This window comes from Aricia agestis, chromosome 11, assembly GCF_905147365.1.
Source record: "Aricia agestis chromosome 11, ilAriAges1.1, whole genome shotgun sequence".
Lineage (NCBI taxonomy): Eukaryota > Metazoa > Arthropoda > Insecta > Lepidoptera > Lycaenidae > Aricia > Aricia agestis.
In genome coordinates this window covers 6,375,141-6,399,568 of record NC_056416.1, presented here as the reverse complement: position 1 = coordinate 6,399,568, position 24,428 = coordinate 6,375,141, and the positions used below count along the sequence as shown (strand labels likewise).

Sequence of the window (24,428 nt, the reverse complement as noted above, 5' to 3'; positions counted from 1 at the left end):
AGATGGAGCTTTAATTAAGAACTGCCCAAAATCCTTTCATTAACAAAAACTATCAAGTTACGAATATTTACGAATAATGAAGACCATACAAATCATTACCTAACGTATCTATACATATAAATAAAATTGGAGTGTCTGTTTGTAATATTGAAAGAACCATTTTTTACTACATGCATATTGAATGTATATAGGGTACAGACACCAAAACAACATTTTTTACAATTTTTGTCTGTATGTCTGTCTGTCTGTTTGTTCCGGCTAGTCTTGAGCGCTTTTGACGGGATTTTGAGCGATTTTGACGGGACTTTTTTAGGCACATAGCTGATGTAGTAAGGAATAACTTAGGCTACTTTTTAACCGACTTCCGAAAAGGAGGAGGATATATTTCACTTTTTATAAAGGAACCTTAAAAAGGGTTTCTTTTTTCTCTTTTTTATTATCTTTGTTAGCACATTTTGCCGACGCGGACGAAGTTGCGGGCAACAGCTAGTCCTACATAAAAAGACATCAAATGAGAAGCCGTCAAAGTAACGTTATTAGCATTTATGACGAAGGAGTCTTTAAAAACGCAATAATATCGTTTACTGCCGACCGCAGACTCGGCTTGATTAAAGTTCAGTGGTTATAACGCCCGTTTAGTGGTTGTAAAGCCGGTCCACGTGTGCTGCTATTAGCACATCTAGCGAATAAACTTTATGACTTGAGTTCAAGATCGGCGGAGGCGGCAGAAATGACAGGATGTGGAGATAACATCGATTTTGGGGAATAAAGGACTTCTTGACATGTTTCTGCAGTTTACTGTGTCTTAATTTTACGGTGTAAAAAAGTAATAATAGTTTGGTATGTGTATGTCTCCCTTTTAAAGAGTTTACTGTGGAAGTAGCAGCGATGAAAGGGGATTATTTTGTAATTTGCATCGGTAATTGCCCCAACGTCATGAATTTTGCCATACAAAAGTTTAAAAAGTTACTCTCTCAGTTCTGCTAATTTTACAGTAAACTCTCACTTTACAAAGGACTCATACACACAAATATAACAATACATAAAGTATTACCACTTTTTTATTTTACACCCTGTGCATAGGCGCCAATATATTATACGGGAAGGAACGCCTTCCGTTCCGACTGATCGCAGGCCAGGGCCTTACTCCCGAAACTGATATCGATTTCGATTTTCGATTTCAACGGTTTTTTACACTTTAGACATCTAAGCCCGGCCGCACATTATCCGACATTTCTGATCAGAAACAGTTGAACGTCCGCGCTGTCTCTTACATTTTGTACTGCAACAAAATAACGCTATTTTAGATGTCTAAAGTGTCAAAAACCGTTGAAATCGAAAATCGAAATCGATATCAGGGGCCTTACTCCCGAAACTGATATCGATTTCGATTTTCGATTTCAACGGTTTTTGACACTTTAGACATCTAAAATAGCTTTATTTTGTTTTTTTAGATGTCTAAAGCGTGTCTAAAGTGTCAAAAACCGTTGAAATCGAAAATCAAATTCGATATCAGTTTCGGGAGTAAGACACCAGTTTCGGGAGTAAGGCACCAGACCGTCGTTTTGTGCATTGTCCGGTCTGCACGTTTAATAATAATATAACTCGGACGGTCTGTTTCCTCGTACATTTGGCTTTATAGACAAAGTTAATTAATTTTACATGACGGAGGAAACGCCTTGTAGAAAAAGCTGTTTTATGGTTTTTAAGTCTAATTAAATAATTATACACTTTCCTTGCACTTATTCCACTAACACGACCGGTTTCGAAAAAATGATTTTTTCGAAACCGGTCGTGTATTTAACAATTTTGTAATAAATATATTAAAATAAAGTGGAATAAGTGCAAGGAAAGTGTATAATTATTTAATTGAAGATGAATTTCCACCAAGAAGTGACAGTACATTCAATATCATATTTTTAAGTCTACAACAAAAACAAAACATATTACATGGAGTTTTAGTTAAATGCAAAAATAATACGGTTACGTGTAGTCAACCAAATGAGAATAAATTTTGTCCCTGAGATAATTTGGAGATACGCCAAGACTCAAGTTTATTTCTTGGCGATATTTTCTAGTTTACCAACGCCTACTGTGTAGATTTGTAGAAGACGGTTCAAGACCAAGAAGATGAGCAGAATTGTGATGAAATATTAAGGAAATCTATCTTTAAAATATTATGTATTTATGATTTTTGCACTTGCGTCGCGCCCAGCTTTTAACTTTAAAAGTTTCCATTGTCGATGTCTTTTATTTATTTTGTAAGTTAAAAACTACATAAAAAATGTGGTCAGTTTTTAGTCCAAATGTTTAATTTGCCATAAGGCGCTCAATCTGTAGTTACGTTCAATGATAAAATTAAGCAATTTTGATAGTGCCAAATTTTTAACCAACTAAAAACCGGATGCGGTTTTCAAGTCGACGCGTATATATGTCCTAGACGAAACAAAGAGTGTTATTTTTTATTTTATATTTATTTTATATTTGACGTGTTTGTCGGTGTGTCTGTCCGTAGCATCGTAGCAAGACCAATTTTAATCTGTTTTTATTATTTAAAATTTGACATGATCGAAAACATTTTTCTTTCTACTTATCACCATTAGCTCGTTCACTCATGGAAAATCTTGAGGGGTTTTCTCAAAAGAGCAGAAGACCATTACTTCTACTACATTATATCAAAACAATAATGTCAGGGATGCGATCCCCGTTAAGATTGCATCTGGGACGTATATGGGCCATCATTTCCCCCCACTTAGTGATAAGGAAATAAAACGACTTCCAGTGTACGCACTATTTAGATGCTCTTACACCGAGAATTACCCTATATATATTATACACACGTATATGAGCCACTATTACCACTCCCTTTTGTGATAAAATAGGAAGTGCAATCTCGATGTGATACACGTATTTAATACACATCCGTGACCTACAAAGTACAAACATTGAAATTTTTTGTTCCATCGGTGGGACTCGAACGCGCGACCGCCGGCAGGAGCTATCAGGCGCTCAACCACAGTTTATCACGTTGCGAGCAAAATTCGGTTCTTTTTTATAATTAAACTTAAAAACCTTTGAATATATTAAAAGTCATCTTAAACACGCAGAACGAAAAACTATTTCCAATTTTCCAATTCCTCTCGTCGTAAAGTATTTTCCATTTAATATAAATATAAAACGTCGATGTTCGGTCGAAACGGGGCTCGTATTTATTGCGGTGCTGTCGTAATACTGTCGTAACTTCTGCCGATCACGCCACGTACCGCCTATGTCAGGTCCAAGGTCAGATCTATTCATACGGATAGGACTGCATTAACCTTTGTGTTGCAGACAGGCGGAATCTTAAAATATATAGCTGGGATGAGCTTGTTTGATTCAATTCTGATTTCACAAGTTATTGTAACTTTTTTTTTCCACAACTTCTTATGCGCAGAAATTATTCTATCGCGCACAATTATTCGTAAGCGATGTGCCTCGCTTTGGTGGCGTGTACGGGACAGTGCGAACGGACTCCTGAGTGTGTGGAGTAGAAGATGGGACTCCCATTTCCTGGAGCATTGGGTGCAACTCCATGCTCCGGTAACTCCTATACATTTAATTTCTATAAGCTTGACCGCTGTAAAGTCGACCCTCGTAACATACTCGTAGCATACTAAATGTATGCTACGAGTATGCTACGAGGGTCGACTTTACAGCGGTCAAGCTTTAATCATAATAATTTTACTCATACTAGAATAAGGACCCTTTGTTTACTAACAATGTGTAAAATATGGACGAAAGTTTGAAATAAATAATTTGAATTTGAATTATGAAATGTGGCTTATTCTGAGACTCAGAGTATATAGCCATGAAAGTAGTTTAAGCTCTTTTTTAGGGTTCCGTACCCAAAGGGTAAAAACGGGACCCTATTAATAAGACTTCGTTGTCTGTCCGTCTGTCTATCTGTCTCCAGATATGTCTATATTTGAAATTTTCAGAGGTTACGTATATCTTTTGCCACTATAACAACAAATACTAAAATGATCATAAAGTTAATATTTAAGGGGGTCTCCCATACAACAGACGAGATTTTTTGGGCCTTTTTTGCTCTATATCAATAATGGCAACAGGTAGGTACTTGAATTTTCCATAGATTTCTAGTTATATGTTTACTTTAATATTTAATAATAATATTAATTAATAATAATATTAAAATAAATTAAAAAATTAAGGGGGGCTCCCATTCAAAAAACACAATTTATGGCCTAATTTTGCTCTATAATTGTACGGAACCTTTCGTGCGCGAGTCCGACTCGCAGTTGGCCGATTGTTGTAACACACTACAATACACTATCTGGTGTATTATAGTGTGTTACAACAATCGGCAATGGGCATTGTCCAAAAAAAAATCACATGTACTTTTTATATTTTTTTTCGTTAAAATAGGGTATTTTAAGAATATAAATTAAATCATTTTGAAATTCATTGGCTAGTTTTTTCTCAATAAATTTTTAAAGTTTCGCTCTTACGTCATCATCGGCAGCCAATAATTGACCTCTACAGTATGTTTTTTTCCTTTCAATCTTATTTACAATGGCTGGTTCGTCAAATGCAAGTTCTCATTATGTGAAAGCTAATACGAGAAGCTTACCAAAAGTTCGAAACGTAATGTTGGTCGAATTTATTGCTAATTTAACGTCATTGAAGGTCAAACAAAGGTTAAACATATTTGTTCAAAAATATAAGTAACTAATGGGTATTTTTTTCGTTTTTATACAGAAAAACGATCACTGACCTTATTCCTCGAAATGTTTTTGTAATGAGCAAAATTAAAAAAAATGGACAATCCCCATTGATGGTCACTATCTGGTGTGTAGCAGTTCTAATGCTAAGTACTCACATACGATTTTGCTCGATAGTTTTACTCCAAATCGAAGGAAATGACATATTTTTTTTTTCACTTTTGTATGGGCAAGGGCCCGAGCGTCACGAGTTTCCACATACAAAAGTGAAAAAAAAAGTTGGCCTTTCAGGGCTGCTACTTTCACAGTGAACTCTCTATAAGGAACACGTACACACCCTAAAGTATTATCACTTATTTTTGTTACACCCTGTATAACAGCTGTCAAACGCAAAATAACTTATTTCCTCGAAAATACTCTTCAAGTCTTCAGCGCATCAATCTTAAAACCTATTTGCGGAAAACTTAGGAACGAAGCAGCCACTTAAACATTTACGAAATAAGAAATTACGTAATACAGAATTCTTCAACTTCGAGTAAAAACATTTTAAAATGTTATGGCGCTCAAAGTTTGAAAAACCCGGGATATGGCTTATATTTGACGGAAAAAGTGGATCTAATAAAATAGTGATGTCATCTACGAATAATAAAACCTAAAGAAAAGTAACTCCGTCAAAAAACATGCTCCACAATACTTGTCAAAAAAGTGTACCTTAGGTACACATTTCAATACATTTGCAAAATTTAGGTGACTTTGAGCGGTACTAGGCGACGTTACATGACAGATCAAAAGGAACCAAATTTAAAACGGTAATAGTATGGGAGTTACGATTCCTTAGTTTTAATTATTCGTAGGATGTCATCTATGTCAATGTCTTAAATAATAATAATTGTACCGAATATTATAATATTAATACGCGAACGAAAAACACATACTTCAATGTGCACACTACCATATTTTTGAATGACAAGCCTATATATACGAATTATACTCTTTTGTTTATGGTTGAGGTATGTTGTCAATTTGAAGTTGTTTTTTTATTGTAGTAGTATGTATATCTGAAATACTCAATACTTTAAACGGGGAGCCAAAAGAAGATAATTAAATTTATGGTCGAATTTCGACCACTAGGCGATCTCTAGTTTTAATAATCCCACAACGGTTTCGGTAATGGTGGCATGAAACCGTCATGCCAGGCCAGCTACGCAAGAGTAACTTCTTCCTGTATATTCTTATATAAAGTACGACAGAAAAGAGATCAGACGACTCTCTGCATCTTTCTCCGATGCATCTTGCTGATCAATTTGGTAATCAGCCTAGGCCTAACCATTTTAGGAACAATATTTACCAAGGTACGATTAAACCCAGGATCAACTCAAGAGCCAAGTTCTAAACAACTAAAAATGGAGGCGTATGTTACTATAATATTCGTAGTTAAAAATTAAAAATGGCCCTAAACCTCGAAATGGGGCCATTTACTTAACCCCGATTATTGGCTCGACATGCCATGTCCATGAGCTTCTTAAACTTAACATACTCTGCCCGGCCTTTGATGAATTATTAGCAAAGGTATGGCCTTCTCCGATGCCATTCATCATTCACGTTTATGTGTACCCTTAGACGTTATTAGCATACGCAGTTATTAATGATCGTGGATGGAACTTGCCGGCTTTGTACGGTAATGAACCAATCCAGCTCTGGGTTAGATAACTGGATTGGAATAATGTAAACCTGCTTTAAAGCTTACTAGACTTACCCCTTACTTGTTGTAAGATATTGTAATTACTCATTTTTGTCTTCATATGTATGAAAAAATCGGTGTTGTATACTCAAAGTAGTATGATTTAGGTTAGGAATAAGAGTAACAAAATAGGCTAGAAAATTCCTGTTATTGACTTTATTAGAATTGTTTAGTCTTTATTCTCCATACTTAGCGAAATTAATGAACTTTTGTTTTTCAAATAAAATAAAATAAATTTATTTCTGCGCTTAAAAATAAGATAACCTAAATTTTTAAAAATTACCTTTTTTTAATTTGAAGACCTATGTAATGCACTACATTTTTTTTTATTATTATAAAATTGTGGCCGTCTATGGACTGTTTGTCCATATCCTTTTTTTGTAATGCACTACATTCTTGCAATAAATATATTTCATTTCTTTTCATTTCATCTCATAAACAATCTATCAAATCAAGCAAAATATTATAGTCATGATTCATGAGTTTACGTCATTTCAATTTTGTGATCTTTAAACCAGTACAGTAAACGGGAACTGGAACGGAAACTACCCATTTACAATATCATTCCAGTAGTAATCAAGCGCTGGCTGGAATAACTAGAGAGGCAAGAATCATACTATCATAACCACAGACAAGAGAATGATATTTGTTCAAAATAAAAATACAACTAACTGTTGCTTCTAGGCTCAAACGCCGTCAACGTGAAAATGCATTTTATTTCTTTAGAAGTTACTTTATATATTTTAAAGGTAGTTTATTTATTTAAGATGGCGTCGTTGTCAGCTGCCAACCGCAGCACTAAGTAATGAGTTTCCCGATAGTCGTCCCCTCAGATGGCATTTGATAAATATGTTTACTGAGTGCATTCACTGTTTAACAAAACTTTTTATAATGCGGTTTAGTTATTGAGAATGTCCAAAGTATTTTTATTTGATAACTAAATATAGGTATATACGTTGCACATAAATTCGTACATTGAGCGGGAATCGTACATTTTTCCGGGGTAAAAAGTATCCTATGTCCCTTTCCGGGACTCAAAGTATTTCCATATAAACTTTCAGCAAATCGGTTCAGCCGTTTGGACTTGAAGAGGTAATAGACAGACATACTTTCACAATTATAATATTAGTATGGATGATAAAAATAATAATAATATTAGACTTATTTACCAATCTTGCATAACTCCTTTAAATGTAGTAATTTTTACTACCGAACCATTACACAAAAATAGTATTGCTTTTTAGTATAGAATTGTACTACTTGCCATACGAGCATTTTTAAGTATTTTTAGTATGTGGTTATAATAATTACATTAATAAACACATATTTGGTAACGTGTTACTTAAATACTTTAAAAGGCCAGCAACGCACTTGCAGCTCTTTTGATGCTGCGAGTGTCCATGGGCGACGGAAGTTGCTTTCCATCAGGTGACCCGTTTGCTCGTTTGCCCCCTTTATTTCATTAAAAAAATATATCACATCAACATCTTGAGTGGAAAATTAATAGAATCATTTTTTTTTATCACGCAGAGTGTGTTTAAACAGTAGCAAACTTCTAGCAGAGCCAATGTACTATTGATAAACGTACATTAGGCACCAATAGATATAAATTGATTATGTTCGAGGTAAACGCAATCACTCGGCTGATTACAAAGGGCTACTGCTAATAGTTTCAGCGCCGAATATACTGCAAATTTAAGAGGAGTCCACACCGCAGTTTTTCCATACAAACGCTGTCCCCTGTTTCCTCCCTGGATAATGCCGGTAGAGTTATGATTTTTTTCCTGAATATCTACAGCCACTATGCAGCATGTCCCTATGTTTTCTTTTTTTTCATAATTTTATTATTAAAAAAGATAATAACGTCCAAAAACCCAAAAAAATGGCAAGATTTTCCTCCGTGTTCAAACACCCAGAAAACAAAACTGGCTAAAATATATAAAAAAAATAAAACAGGAACACAGCTCAAACCTTGCTTTAATTCTTAATGAAAAAAGTACTTAAATCGGTTAATTTTTAGAGAAGGAAACAGCGGACAACGAATCGAAGATTTTCTGTTCTTTTATTAGAACTTTTGTCGTGTTGTCTCTATCGCGCTCTGCGGTGGGAGACTTGAGATTGGTGAGACAGCAATACATTTTCAAATACCTATTTTCAATTTTTCTCGCCCCTGGTGTATCCTCTTAATGTACCATGTACAATCCAGATGCATGTAGAAACCTCAAATTACAACTAGTTAGGAACTTTCCAAACGTTTACAGAACTTAGAAGATAATCTAAATAAAGTTACATTTAATTGTTTGTTTAGCGAGTTTGACTGTCTATTGATATTTATCTAGACTAATTCAAATGCAGATAAAATAATTATTTAGTGAATCTATATTATATTCTTATCAATATATCTATATTCTAATACGTGAGCCAAAAAAAATTGGGGAAACGTAGGTGAATGAAATTTTGCACGGTTATAGCTCTTCTTCACCATATATATATATATATGGTGAAGGAGTGCATCGAGCTAATATTATTTTGAAATTATGCTTTTATCATACATTTTTTTAACAAATAAAACATTACACACACTACAACACACACACTAGGAAAAATGACAGATTTTTGAGTGACAAGCCTATACATACGAATTATACTCTTTTATTTATGGTTGAAGTCTGTTGACAACAAGGTGACAAATTGAAAATGGATTATAGTTTTTTTTTATTGAATCTGAGATACTATTACATAATGCTTAAACGGCCAGTCTGAGATCAGCTGAGTCCCAGAGACGAGAGTTGAAAAAAATATGTTACAGTCAATATTTTTTTACAAAATATAGGTAGTAGTCCTAATGTCGTTGAAATTAAGGTCGAATTTCGACCATTGGGCGATCTCTAGTTGAAATAATATGAGATGTTTCATGAATGTAGTTCGTCTATTCTGACCTACAACGTAGCTCGCTACGAGTTTTCGTAGCTCGCTACGAGCTTCGTAGCTCGCTACGTATTTTCGTAGCAAGCTACGAAGTTCATAATATTGCTACAGCTGTCGCCGCTACGTTAAACTCACACTCACACAAAACATGTTTTGCAGCTAAAATATTCCTCATGCACACACAAATCCAATTAAAAATTCGCTGTAACGTCGCAAAATTCGAGGTAACTTTATAATTGGCTACAGAATGTGCTAATCGGTTTCTTACGGGGATCGGTGTTGTTCGCAGGCGGCGAGCATGGCGTCGGTCAACGAGGGTCGGAAGATATTACAGAGCGTGGAGAACAGCCGCACGATAAGCCACCCTATGGCGCTGAGGAAAAGGTTGAAATCGCCGCGCACGCCGCGGCCGGCGCGCAGGCTCCCTCAGGTATAAACTTCTTGACATATATTTCTGTACTGACATATGGCAATTCCGGGCGATACTGTGTACACTGTACGGACTGTACGGTCGTACGGTGCACGCGGTGCGCTCGTGCCGACAGCCGACACCTCAATTAGGTCATGGAGCGAGTGGAATAAAATTTGGCGGCACGGAAATGAATGAGGAATGGCGCGGGTCTCTGCCGAGTGCCGGCCAGCTTTATTTGTTCATGGCGTTTTATTTGTACGCCATTTAAATGTGAGAGCTTTGCTCAACATTAACTTTATTTATTTATTTATTTTTAATACTTTTGCACAATGTTAGTACATAGGCGGACTTAATGCCAAATGGCATTCTCTACCAGTCAACCTTTAGGTATTCAGAAACAAAATTGTGTAGGTGCCAAAAATGCGAAAAGATGTAAAGAAAATAAATAAAATGCAATCTAAATTTAGGATCATAAGTAAGCATTTCACTTAGTGATACGAAACTACTCGAATGATACTATAAAAATATTCCTAATTTAATACAAATTTCTTACTATATTTATATAAAACTACATCATACTATATAATATTATTTAGTTTCGATTTATTTTAATGTTAATATAAACAAATGTTTAAACTTAATTTGAGTTTTGTTATTTTGTGGTAGGTATATTAATGGCAATCCTTAATGCGCCTCACATCTAAATAGAGCATTATAGCCACCGACACACCTTAGCTTGCATTTAGGTAAAGATAATGTGTAATAAACTAGTATACTTATACAAAAGGCGTGGAATAAAAAGTACATCATAATAAACATTCAAATATTGGCTTTGCAACCTTTTGTATGTTGATAATGAAGCCCACCTTTCAACTCTTTTCATTTGATCATAAAAAGCGGGCGAAATACTTTTGATTCAAATACTTTTAAGCCCTATAGAATAAAAGTGGGGTGTTATAAGTTTGAAATGTCTGACTATTATCTAAAAGTGCCGATTTTGATCTTAAATTTTGTTTGAAACTTGAAATGATCCAGAGTGTTCTCAGCTATAGTTATTGTCATCAGCTCTCTCACTGCTGGAAAAAGGTTGATTAAAAATGGAAGTAGCTTATACTTCCATTGACCTAATCGGTTCAATATTATGCATAAGTAATGAGTCCTGACTCCTGACACGTCTTACTAAAGTTTAAAATCGGCATCGTTATTATATTTCTTATTTTACACAAGGTGGCGCCCGCAACTCCGTTGCGCCAAAATTTGATTATCACGCAAGTCCTATGTACTTTCTCGGGACTCAAAGTATACCGTACTAAATTTCAGCAAAATTGGTTCAGCGGTTTTAGCGTGAAGACACAGAGACACTATCACATTTATAATATTTATTTTGCATTATAAGGCTCTCATCATCGGAGTTCGGAAATGTGGAACTCGGGCGCTGCTGGAGATGCTGTACCTCCACCCCATGGTACAGAAGGCTTCGGGGGAGGTGCACTTCTTCGACCGGGACGAGAACTACGCCCAGGGCCTGGAGTGGTACCGGAGCAAGATGCCGCTCTCCTTCAAGGGACAGATCACCATTGAGAAGAGTCCGAGCTACTTTGTTACGCCCGAGGTAACGTCATATTTTAATCTTATTGGCACCACCAAGAAAATTGATTCCTAGGCAGTTGACGGACCTACGTCATTTAGTCGGCTTAGCTGTGATAGGTCTGATAGGTTTGACTTAACGCGACCAAATTACTTAGGTCCGCCATCTGCCTAGGAATCAACTTCTCTGATAGTACATGTATGAAAATATTATAAAAATTAAAACCCTAAGGTCCTGTTTCACCACTTCATGATAAGGCTATCCACCAATTAACTTGACAGATTGAAGAAAAGTTGTGAATAGCCTATTAGGCACTTTATCAGAAAGTGGTGAAACAGGCCCTTAGCCTAGTATTTGAAATATTACAGTTTATTTTGGAGTTTTTGACCTCGAGTAGGTCTGATAATAATAAAACTAAGATTCGAGATACGACAATTGCGTACCAGATAATCGATTACATTATATGCCCTTGAAAATTCCTAGCTAATATTTTGCGTGTCAAAAAAGGGCTATTAATCAGATAAAAATAACAACAATGCATATATACGTATATTAAGTACTCTCAATAATGTACTGAAAATGTATTTTTTATAATATAAAATTATGTAGTTGTTACTTAGTATAGCAACGGATCTCCGAGATACTTATCTTTTATTTTTCTTAAGCGTCTCAGAAAGTTTCCCAGATTTTTACTCCCTGTGCAAGCTAATAGAGTATGAAAATCATTTCCAAGTGGAGCTGGCGAGGCCTTTGTGAAATATGTTGTAAAACAACGGGCTTTATTTGATCAGCTTTTTTTATTTTATGGCTAATTGGCCACTAACCTTGGATGTTTTAGAATATTTGTGAAATTTGAGGTCAGCTGTGTTCACAATTCGGTCTACTGTTTCTTTCAAAACAATGTTTTAAATTGTCGTTCTTCTTTGAGTGAAATGTAAAAAGTATAACAATAATTATTATAATTTATAGAGTGCAGTTGTTTTGACTGACTAAATAAAGATTAAACAGTTATAAAAGTTATAGGCTACGTTTGATGGTAACTTACCCCCTAACTAATATACCCCCATTAAATGCATGACATGAAGAACATTTTATAATTTAAATAATATTATTTTAATTTTAGAATATTATTTTAAATTATTCTAAGAAGGTTAAGGCATGAATAATCTGATTGAGGTTTAATTACTCATGTCAAATCAAAATTACAGTTAATTTTGAAATAATAAATTAATTATAGTCTGCAAAACTTTCTAGACTATTAAGTAAGTAAGTTAGTTCGAAGCTCAATTGAAAATTGGTTATATCTGATAGTTTTCTTGGAAGACGTTAATTAATAAGATTACCAGTTTATTTAAAGGCAACGGCTCCTCTGAATTTTTAACACACACATTTAATGATTAAGTACATACTGTAGTTACCAACTTACCAGTAAGAAAATTAAGTAGGCATAGAGAAAGCGCTAAAACTCTGCCATATCGTCGTTCATAAAGATGTGTAGTTAAATTTTACGACTAGGACAATCATGATTTTATTTTGTAACAGACTAGCGACCCGCCCCGGGTATAAAATATATAGCCTATGTCACTCACTGAAAAAATGATTAAAATCGATTCAGTAGGTAGTTTTGATTTTTATTCATTACTACCCGTGGTCCGCATTGGTCGGTACCACCGCAAAAGTTAGGTCCCACAATTTTTTAATCTGTAATATCTTCGAAAACATTCATTTAAATCATATTATTATGCTGTAAAGGGCCTTAAAAATCTATATTAAATCAATAATGTATTTAAAGTATTTAATTGGATAAGGATTAATGCAGTATTGGTTAAAATCGCTTCGAAAATTAGCCATTATTTGTTGTTAAAAGTAAATAAAAAAATATATATTGTGGGATATCCATAAGAGATAGATATATACCATCGCTAAGTTTTCTGTAGACTTGGTACATTATTTTGATAAATTTCGTAGGGTTCAGCCTGCGTTTGCAATGTAAACGGAAAAATGTAATTATTTACGACATCACATTAGAAACCCCAAAAATAACAGTATTTCTCCACTATTTAATGATTTTTTTTTGAACTTATAAACCTTCCTCTTTAATCACTCTATATATTAAAGAAAACCGCATCAAAATCCGTTGCACAGTTTTAAAGATTAAAAGGAACAAAGGGACATGAGGGAAAAAAGCTACTTTGTATTATAATATGAAACTAGCAAAACATATAGCTATTTGTTTTCCAATCGTTGATTTATCCATAAATATGGTTCTGAGACCGTAAGTAATACGCATAGGCCCACCATGCATTTCCACCGCTGTATTAATCCTGTGTCGACGGGCTTTGAAAGAGAATAGGCAGGTCGAAATTTAATTCTATTTTTAAAATTCTTCATAATAATTATTAAGTAATTTGGGATTGGGGCCTGTTTCACCACTGCCTGAAAAGTGCTGTATAGGCTTTCCACAACTTATCTGACAGATAGAGTATGGAGAATCCGTCAGATATGTTATGGATAGCATATCCGCGCACTTATCAGGAAGTGGTGAATCAGGCCCTTATTCTCCCTACTAAAATTTTTCCTTCCGAAACGGTCTCCGGTAACGACTTAAATAATGACTTTTAATGCCACTATTAACGCGCTTCAAACTACAGGTCCCAGAACGAGTCCGTGCAATGAACTCGACAGTCCGCCTGCTGCTTATAGTCCGGGAGCCGGTGACGCGCGCGATCTCCGACTACACTCAGCTTCGAAGTCGGGCTACGCCGTCTGCGCCAGCGATGGCTTTTACTGGACCGATGCCGGACGCGGCTAAGCCGTTTGAACATCTAGCGCTGTCTCCGGATGGATCCATCAACATCGCTTATAGGTAAGATTTAGTATTCTTTTATTTATAATACTAGCTGTCCCGGCAAACGTTGCTTTGCCATAATATAAATCAAGTATTTCGCCCATATTATTTTATTGAAGTGACTAAATAAGTATGTCACCATGACAACGTCCATCGCTATCCCGTCGCACAAACAATGGTCGTCGTCAGTCTCGAGTTGTAATAATTTACAATTATTTATTCATTAAATGCACTTATCAATATAATAAGTACCCAGTAGCCGATTCTCAGACCCACTGAATATGCATATAAAATGTGTCTAAAATCAGTAAAGCCGTTACGGAGGAGTACGCGGCTTAACATTGTGACACGAGAATTTTATATATAAGATTTTTTTATGAAATAAGGGGGCAAACGAGCAAACGGGTCACCTGATGGAAAGCAACTTCCGTCGCCCATGGACACTCGCAGCATCAGAAGAGTTGCAAGTGCGTTGCCGGCCTTTTAAGAGGGAATAGGGTAAGAGAGGGTAGGGAATGGAAGGGAATAGGGGAGGGTAGGGAAGGGAAGGGAATAGGGGAGGTTAGGGAGGGGAATGGGGTAGGGGATTGGGCCTCCGGTAAACTCACTCACTCGGCGAAACACAGCGCAAGCGCTGTTTCACTCCGGTTTTCTGTGAGAACGTGGTATTTCTCCGGTCGAGCCGTGTGCCATTGTGCCGAAGCATGGCTCTCCCACGTATAAGATATTATGGATATACCTATTCAGTAGTGAGGTAATGTGCCTGTGAATACAACTGGACAGGTCTCAGCCACGTTAGTGCAAAATTAAAATGACCCACCCAGAAACATAGTCTAAGAGCCAGTAAATTCATCTCTGCACGGCTCAGAGCAACTTGAGTGCTAACTCAAAATTAAAAAAACACACACACAGTTACTGGGTAGATAGTCTAAGAGCCAGTAAAATAGCTGCAGCTGTGGTGTCTTTCAGCCATCACAGCAGTAGCTCATCAAAATTGCATATTACAGTTCAGGAGCGGCTGACTTTTGAACCGTGATCTCCACATAATTCTAGGAATTTTTCTCTAGAGCAGAACGCATAATATTTACCAAAGAATGCTTAATTCGATCATAAATTCAAACACGTTTCAAATCCAAGTAAATAAATCATTCCTTTTATTTGGCAGAAATGGTCCAAATATTTGTCTCCAATTTTACTGCTCCCATTAAGAGAACCAAATTGGTGGGTAGCATTTTCTGGGATTAAGGAACTTGAGCTAATGACGGCAGGCGAGACGAATTCAACGAAGTTAAGCTTCGCTAATCCTTATTTATTGTGACTTTTGTCAAACCGACATTTTTTCGCCATTTTCCCCCTCGCACAAGAGGAAAAATAATAATTGGGATTTTAAGATTAAGATTACTTGTCGGCGGTAATTGTTAATATTTGTTCTTATCTTATTATTAATTGTAATTAATGTCATTCTTGTAGGTACACAAAAAAGTTGGTTTACTCGTTGTAAAACTCAAAGGTGACTGACTGACTGATTGACATAGTGATCTATCAACGCACGGCCCAAACCACTGGACGTATCGAGCTGAAATGGGGATGAAAGTTTGTATATAATAATACTTCTTAACGCGAGCTAAGCCGCGGGCAAAAGCTCGTCAGTATATCTGTAAGTACATATCATTTAGCTATAATGTACTTATTTAAATGAGAAGGTGTATGGCTGTCAGTTACCAATTTTACTTTAAAAAGCACTCAGTAAAACTGATTTTGACGTTTTTTAATATACTTTGAGTCCGGGACAAGATATTATTGGCACAAGGCCCAGTTGAATTACTACCTAGTCTATCTTTAACAATAATTATTATTTACTTCTATTGTGATCGTGTTTTACGATACTAAGCACCTAATTGTAATTTTGTGAATACAATGTCATCGAGTAAACGAACATTTTGTACAATCAGTGTTTACAACACTGTTAGGTAATCAGATTGTTTATTATTTAATTACGTACACATAATAATATGTGTCTGAATTTACCATAATATGATCGTATTACCTCACTTATCAGTAGCTGATTTTATTATATCCACTGAATTTTAATAATAACGTGGAATTGACATTTATTGGTATACTAAGTCCGCCCGGGCCCGCGTTCCTCTTTTGTTTCGGACAATACAAATTAATTTAGTTTGATGTGGCTCTTGGACAATATTTTTCTATATTCCCGATTCTGCTATTATAATGTACCAGTTTAAGTTAGTGTGTAGTTTAATTACAGTCTCTGTAGAAAAACCAAATCTGTAATGTGAAACAGGTGTGAAACGAGTCATTCATCAATCATCAATCAAAAATTTTATCACTCAGTCATTTGACCTAATATTGTTTTGCTGATAGAACAATATTAAAGCTGATCGCACATTTATTTTGTCGGAATCGCGCCGTACGCGCTGCATTTTAGAAACCGTTGTATGAAATAATAACGTTATACGAAATGTGGCGCGTACGGTGCGGATACATTCATCCACACCGTACGCGTCGCATTTTGTGACGTCATTTCAAAAAACGAATTCTAAAATGAAGCGCGTAAATTGATTTCTATGATAGTACTTTTTCTATTGGCTCAAGTAACTGCAACTTAAAACCCATAGTTGCTGGTCGTTCTTATCGTTCTTACCTTTAGTATAGGTCTGTACAGGAAACCCTTCAGCTTTTATAAACTGACGAAGGTCTGGCTGCCGCTGGCTCTTAGTATATATTTTTATGTCATCAGGCCGATCGCGATATCGCTGTACCACGCGTACCTGCACCGCTGGCTGGAGGTGTTCCCTAGGGAACAGATCCTGGTGGTGAATGGAGACCAGCTCATCGAGGACCCCGTGCCGCAGCTGAGAAGGATCGAGAACTTCCTCGGACTGGAGCATAAGATTGGTAAGTCTCTTGGGCGGTTAAAGGTGCTATTTAGATACTATCAGAGAAGTTGATTCACATACAGATGGCAGACTTACGTAATTTGGTAGCGTTATGTCAAACCAACATGTCCATTGTCTATTGTTTAATTGTTGTTAATATTTCAGAACAAATAAAAGTTAAATAAAGTATTGTAAGACACCCAAAAGCTTACATTAAACATGCTAAGAATTTACAAATCGAATTACCTGTTATTCAAATATAATTCAATACGAAATATAATTTTTGAATCGAATCACTATAATAATTTACGAAAATTCTATTGTTAGAAATTCAAACAAACTATTTGGTACTCGAAAAACCCGCAATCGGGGAACACGTCACTTGTGCACGCCGCTCCGGCTCGAAAGAAACAGAAATGGCCACGAGTGATACTCTACAAACCCAATAACTGAGCGGGCCGTGCCAATTCTGATAGCAATACTGCGGCCGCATCATCTTATTCTAGCAATTTCAACAGTCACAACTGAAATGAATCGGGTTTTGAGATTTTGGCATCGTTTGATATTATATTTACTGTCACTATTTATTAATAACTGATGTTGACCAGGAATGTAAGGTCACCATCACCATGCCAAATTTCATTGAAATCGGTCCAGCGGATTCAGAGATTTGCCTGTACAAACAGACAAACAGACAGAGAAACAAAAATTTCAAAAACAGTTCAAATGTGTTCTACTACTCTTCTAACATGCCTCTGACTCGTTTCTTCAAGTTTATTTTCAATGTACAAACATTTTACCTCTACGATTTTATTATAAGTATAGATATAGATAATTTTAGTATGTACCATCGGAGAATTTGATTCCTAGGCAGATGGCGGACCTTAGTTATTTGGTCGCGTTAAGTCAAACCCATAGGATCCTATCACAGCTAACATTTAATTGACATACGCCGATCAAGTGACGTAGATCCGTCAACTGCCTAGGAATCAATTTCCTCGATGGTACATTTGGTTTGGATATCAGATTACAATAATTTAAGAACTAAATCCAACTATGATATCACCTATTGCACTTATTATATTATTATGGTATTGGGGCCCCATATACTTACAATCAAGGAGGACAATCGAATCGGTCAGACTGATGACTCGTTATGCATTCTCGTGTGTGTGCACGAGTCCATTCGACCATGCGATCAGTCCCACCAGATCGATCTGCCTCCTAGTAAATGAGGGCTTTTTAGGGAATCACACTCGTACTACGACAAGACTAGCGGACTGATTCACGATTTCCTTTCGACTCGGATTCGGAAACTTTACGTGCGATCATTTGTCAATGTTATGCGCGGCGAGCGTTTATTGGATTTCGCGCGGTGAAGTGCCCGAATCCGAGTCGAATTGCGCGCAAAGCGGGGCCTATTTCTCGTTATCAAGATACGCTACAAATGTATTATGTAACAGGTCGGCGGAATTTCTACTTCAACGAGACGAAAGGGTTCTACTGCTTACGTAACGACACGACAGACAAGTGTCTACGGGAGACCAAGGGTCGAAAGCATCCCAGGGTCGACCCGGCCGTCGTCACCAAGCTCCGTAAGTTCTTCGTGCAGCACAACCAGAGGTTCTACGACCTTATCGGCGAAGACCTGGGCTGGCCCGAGGATTAGGCGTTTAACACTGATTGCGTCGACGTTTTATTATTAGCGTTTTATTGTCGTCACCAAATTGTTACGTTGAGTGGTAAATATTTTGATGATTGATAAAATGAGGCGAACTTGCGCTGCCAATGCAAGTTATAGTTAATCCTGCATATAATATGATTTATCCATATAAAAACAACGAATTCAGTAATGACAACATGATCAAAAATTCATGGTTATTCGTATATTTCTTCCTGAAAACACTTTTCGAATATGAATGGTAAAACGTATTTCCATAACAAACTAACCAGTTTCTGTTAATTAAATTAATTCATATTTCTGTGGTAAACTTTTTCGACGCGGAGCTCGTATCTGATTAAAATCATTAAACTTTTTTGAAATTGTTTAAACACAATTAATCGTTCTGTCGCAATCAGTGTTGAAACTCCATAACAATTTCATCGTTAACGAGTTACGTTAAACGGATAAAAGTGGCTAATAGCTTTATACTTTTTGGAGCAACATTATTTATTTTGTGTTAAATAATTATCATGACGTAATTTAAACGTTTGTTTAAACATGGTTTTAATATTATTTTAATTTTGAATTATTTTGATTTTTGATAATTCTCTAAATTTTCTTCATAATAGGCTCGTTAACGATGAACAAATATTTTATGACGGATCATCAGACACTCCTAAGGAGAGATAAATATCGTTGTGATTGTAAACATATCAAAAGTAATTCATACATATCAGTAGGTTATAAGATTTTTTAAATATATTTATGTATACATCCTAGCGGTTAGCTTAGGGTTTAATTTATTTACAACTAAAGCATTATTTATATGTAAAATTCTAAAGAAACGATCAAAATTTTGCCGTTTGTTGCGTTAGTTAGATTCTCTGAGACGTTAAAGGACAGTGCGCGTGGGAACAAAATTTTTATTACAACTTAAAAGTACCTTAAAACCGGTATAGTTTCAGTTAGAGTTTTTATAACCTTATTATAGGCACCGGCAGCGTGTACTGATTTAACGACCGACCCATGGAAACCCTGAGCAATATATTTTTTATATATAATTAGGTATATCGTATGCAATCATTATACAAAGTTGGTTAGGTATACAGAATTTAAAGTATATTTGTGATCGTTTCGGATTTTAGAATTAAATAATTTTAATAGTGATTAGCGAGTAAATTATTCGAGTGTGTCGTGTCCGATTCTCCTAGTCGTATGTCATATGTCGTATCGTATCTTCCTGTACGTGTTTCGTTCCGTAGGTGTGGTTTTCCAAATTCTAGATGCTATTAGATATATTTCATAATTGTCCAAATTGAGGTGTTTAATGTTTCTAGATAGATCGTTGTTGAATTGTCTTCTTTAGTCCCGCTACACGTCACGATTTAACTGCACAGTTCACAGGAACGAAGCTGCTACTATTTTAATACAACATTTTCTTGCTTTCTTGTCCGTTTTCTACTTAACTACAAAAGTCAAATCAACATAATATAAAACGTTAGTCTTACCTACCCAAAAATACTATTTTGTTGGTTGATCGAAAACGGACTGGAATTATCATGGACAGATGCATTGTTTCATTAAAACAGTATAAAAATTAGTGCGTCCATTCAAGGACTCTTGTATACCTAAAGCATGGAGGTACTCGACAAAACTATTAGCTATACTATAGGTACTAAGACCTAACTGTGCAGTTATATTGCGTCCATTCAAGGACTCTTGTATACCTAAAGCATGGAGGTACTCGACAAAGCTATTAGCTATACTATAGGTACTAAGACCTAACTGTGCAGTTATATTGTATGTAGCGGGCATTAGATGCCGATAGTTTTACCGATCTGTGCGTCTACGTCTAAAATTTCTCTTGAATTCTTTCGTGTGGTTCACGTTAGCTTAATTTGAAACACGCTGTATAATTACGAGTATAATGTTCGACGCGGGTTTTAGAAGTATTTCTAATTAAGAGTAACGCCCAAGACTGAAAGAGTTAGTTGATTTAGAGTAAGTGATACCTATAGAGTAAAGTCCATAGCGGATACAACGGGAGATGGATCTAACACCAACATTTACGAATGTAATTTAGTGACATACGGAGAAAAAAACTAACATATTTTTTAAGTAGCGAACTGACAGCGAAAATATTGGTCTTATATTAAACTACCTTAAACGACAAATGAAAATAAAGACAGGATCGAAACAAACCCATATTAGGTGCCTATTGATTTATTAATTATTATAAATGCAGTATTATTCTTGAGATGATTTAGAACAAACTGCATTCATAACTGGGTTGATACACCAATGCTTAGCACCGACCAATAATTATGTTTTATTCGAATGTTACTTCAAAAAATCAAAATCCTATAATTTCTATCAAGATTGTCACGAAACTTAAAAGCACTCTCAACGTGCCCGAAAATTGAAAAATAATCACTTCAATATCAACCTAGATCGGCGAATGTACCTAGTGTATACCTAGGAAACTCTAAATCAGGTCCACTTGCAACAGAGAAATAAGTTTGATTATTTCATTTTATTCATTTTTATTTTCATTTAAACTGGCCCATGATTTGAAATACGCCATGTATCAAATGAAAAGAATAATTAGGCAATATTATGTAATATGCTAGGCAACACGTATTTTATGCCGCATTTATAACGCCATCATCACTTTGTTTATCTGGGGGCACGGCAGTGCCCCAGCCAAGCTTTTTAGCAAAGGCACGGCCGTACCATACTTTTCTCGAAGCGGTTCGCGGCTATTGTACTGTCATAATTTATGAGCCAAAATTGTGTCGATATAATATGTATATATTTAAATATCTACTATCAAATAGAATGATTTCATCCCATGAATAAGTTAAATAATACTTTTTGATCCAATATTATCAGTAGTGTTTGTAAAACTATTTAACTTAGATGTTAATAAATATTTTTTGGAAATATTCTTTTACATCCACAGGACAAACAATTTACAAAAGGTATACAAAGATGCGATATTATGAATATTAATTTATGTAAGCAGAAATTTATAAGTATACAGAAAATATCTGTACTTAGTTCATTTTTTACAACTTATATTAGAAAAGAAAAATTGCTGCTTCACTATGCCGTAATAGACCATAAATAAAATATATTTTATATCTTACCTTTTTAATGGCTTAAGCGTTCACCAAATTAGTTACAATCAGGGTAAAATTTATCTTATGAATGCGTTTGGAATTTTTATACACACCCACAATTTTAACGCAATTTCTAGCATTTATATTAATTACTTTACCTAGATTATTTAGTATGTCACTAAATTACATTCTAATTTTGTAAGAAGGCACCCGAACTTAGTAGCAAGTTTTAGTGAAATTTTGCTTCCTAAGCCAATTTATAATCAACGAATATTTATATGTTTTATAATTCCAATTTTAAATAAACCGTACATTAAGAATGCACCCAACAATACACCCAGGTGAATAAGATAGACATAATTTGTACATTTATTTCAAGCTAAATACCGTAATATGCAAAATCGTACTTTACTTGATTTTGAATACGTCTTAACTAAGCTTAAATACTTAGTATGATGAATAATCAATAACTAAAATAGTAATAGAATGATTTTTGATCAATTTCATTTTGTACTAGAATTTCAATACCATAGCTAAATATTAGTTTATTAAACTTTTATCAGAACAAAAGTAAGTCTACAAACTATCCATAGTTAAATATTTATCCAAAGTTTAAGTTGAAATAGTCTAGCAAAAATCAAGTAAAGTATGTTATAAGATATTGTAAGTGTCAATATTTGAAACTAACTTTAGTGTACCTAGGAACTATTTTAAGCGTTGGTGGAACCTTGCTATTTGATTCATTTTATCGAAGTTGGGTGAAATACTTTATGTACTTAGAAGTTTTTGAATATTTTTCTGTATATACTCTTATTATAATAACTCCGAGGTATTGTAGAATAATTTTTAATTCATGAAGTCACTCAGTCTGTCTGTTAAATTTGAGATAAGTACTATAACCAGGCATGCCTGGTTTTGAACTTTTCTGACAGTAGAGAAGGCGCCAGAGGGAAGTGAACATGCAAAATGTGCGTAATGAATTTAGATACTTACATTGAAAAATACAGGTTACAACATGTTCAACGGTGTTTTTTATTTGTTAAGAGGGCGACTAACCCCAAAAATCAAACATCGTCCTTCTCTCTTCACACTCACGCCCGTCTTTTATATGCCAGGTGAAAAAGAATGACGCGGATTCATCGCCAAATTAGTTTTTTTTCAATAACTCGATAAATATAAATCATTTTAAAAATCCGCTAGGTCGATCTCTCAATGATAAAATTTTTATACAATGTGTTAAAATATTAACTTAGTTCAATGCACGGTTATGGCAATAAGTGAAAAATTCGTGAAAATTAGATGCATCTTTATGATTTTTTTCTATCGAGAAAATTTTAAGATATCGTGTTTTTGCTCAGATCGAATTCTCGGAAATATAACGTAGTATCTCATTTTAGAAAATGAAACAATTCGGGGCTTATTTTCAAATATAAAAATGAATTATAAAATCGACACTTTAGGGCTAGTCACCCCCTCAAGGTTTCACACTAATGATTAATAAATAATAGATAAATCTGGCATAAGATACTCTTGAAAATTTCACTTAACTTCGATCAAAGGGAGTCGAACAAGAATATCAAGCATATCAATTTTGTCAATAAATTTATTCATTGTTAAATTTATTTTAAATTAGAAATTATATTTATTTAGTTGTACTTTTAAATTCTAAGAGTCTTTATTGACTTAGTGGATTAGTTTAGATAATTTAAATCACTGTTAAATGTTGTGCACGTTACGAGGTGTAGTTAATATATTTAGGGCAATAATTTTGTAGAATAATTTTATTAATATTCATTATTATGTCATTATATAATGGCGGTATTATGGCCATCACTACAAGATTTCATTTGTATCAGTAAAGACAATGCCACAAGATACGGCGCATTATTTTTATTAAAATAGCAATTTAAAATTGAACTTTTTTTTTTAAGAAAATACTCGTTTTACCCATCGCGATTCAATTTTAAAATTTTAGTTCATTTTCGACCATAAAGTTAATATACCTAGCGGAATAGAGAAACAAAGGCCTGAGCAAGAGAGATGTCACTATCAGTAACACTGCGTAGTAAAAAGTGACGTGTGATACATGACAGCAGCACTCTTTTTTTGACGTCCAGTCATCATCAATTTAATCTCATAGATGTTCAATCATGCTTGTGTAAGTGTATACGTATACATATTTTTACACACAGATGAAACCAATTTCGGTTTCGTTTGACAGCTCGAGATTGTTGCTCTATTCCGCTAGATATAATAACTTTATGGTTTCGAATGACCTCAAAACGGAAGACCGAATTTTATTTCAAAATAAAGTTATAATACCGTTATTATAAGCTCCTTGGCTTTGTTTTTGAGACACATACGTTCCTATATTGTTCATTAGTCTATAATTTATTTATGCACAGTTCTGTTATTTTTAAATAACTTAAATATACATAAGCGTTAAATTTTCATGTAAATATCTTGTAATTTTCTTTATATTAAGTTAATTGTACATCTCTAATA

At 34.9% G+C, this 24,428-nt stretch overlaps 1 protein-coding gene across 1 annotated transcript in view; it reads left to right on the top strand.

Annotated features, from left to right (window-relative positions):
* LOC121731930 (heparan sulfate glucosamine 3-O-sulfotransferase 1) overlaps positions 1 to 19,337 on the top strand; it is a 70,419-nt gene extending 51,082 nt beyond the window's left edge. Inside the window, exons 5-9 of the mRNA XM_042121628.1 lie at positions 9,680 to 9,820; positions 11,199 to 11,414; positions 14,042 to 14,256; positions 17,000 to 17,157; positions 18,602 to 19,337. Of these exons, the coding sequence (XP_041977562.1) occupies positions 9,680 to 9,820; positions 11,199 to 11,414; positions 14,042 to 14,256; positions 17,000 to 17,157; positions 18,602 to 18,807 (936 nt within the window). The 3' untranslated portion in view covers positions 18,808 to 19,337. The remainder of the gene's footprint in view (positions 1 to 9,679; positions 9,821 to 11,198; positions 11,415 to 14,041; positions 14,257 to 16,999; positions 17,158 to 18,601) is intronic.
* The last annotated feature ends 5,091 nt before the right edge of the window (positions 19,338 to 24,428 follow it).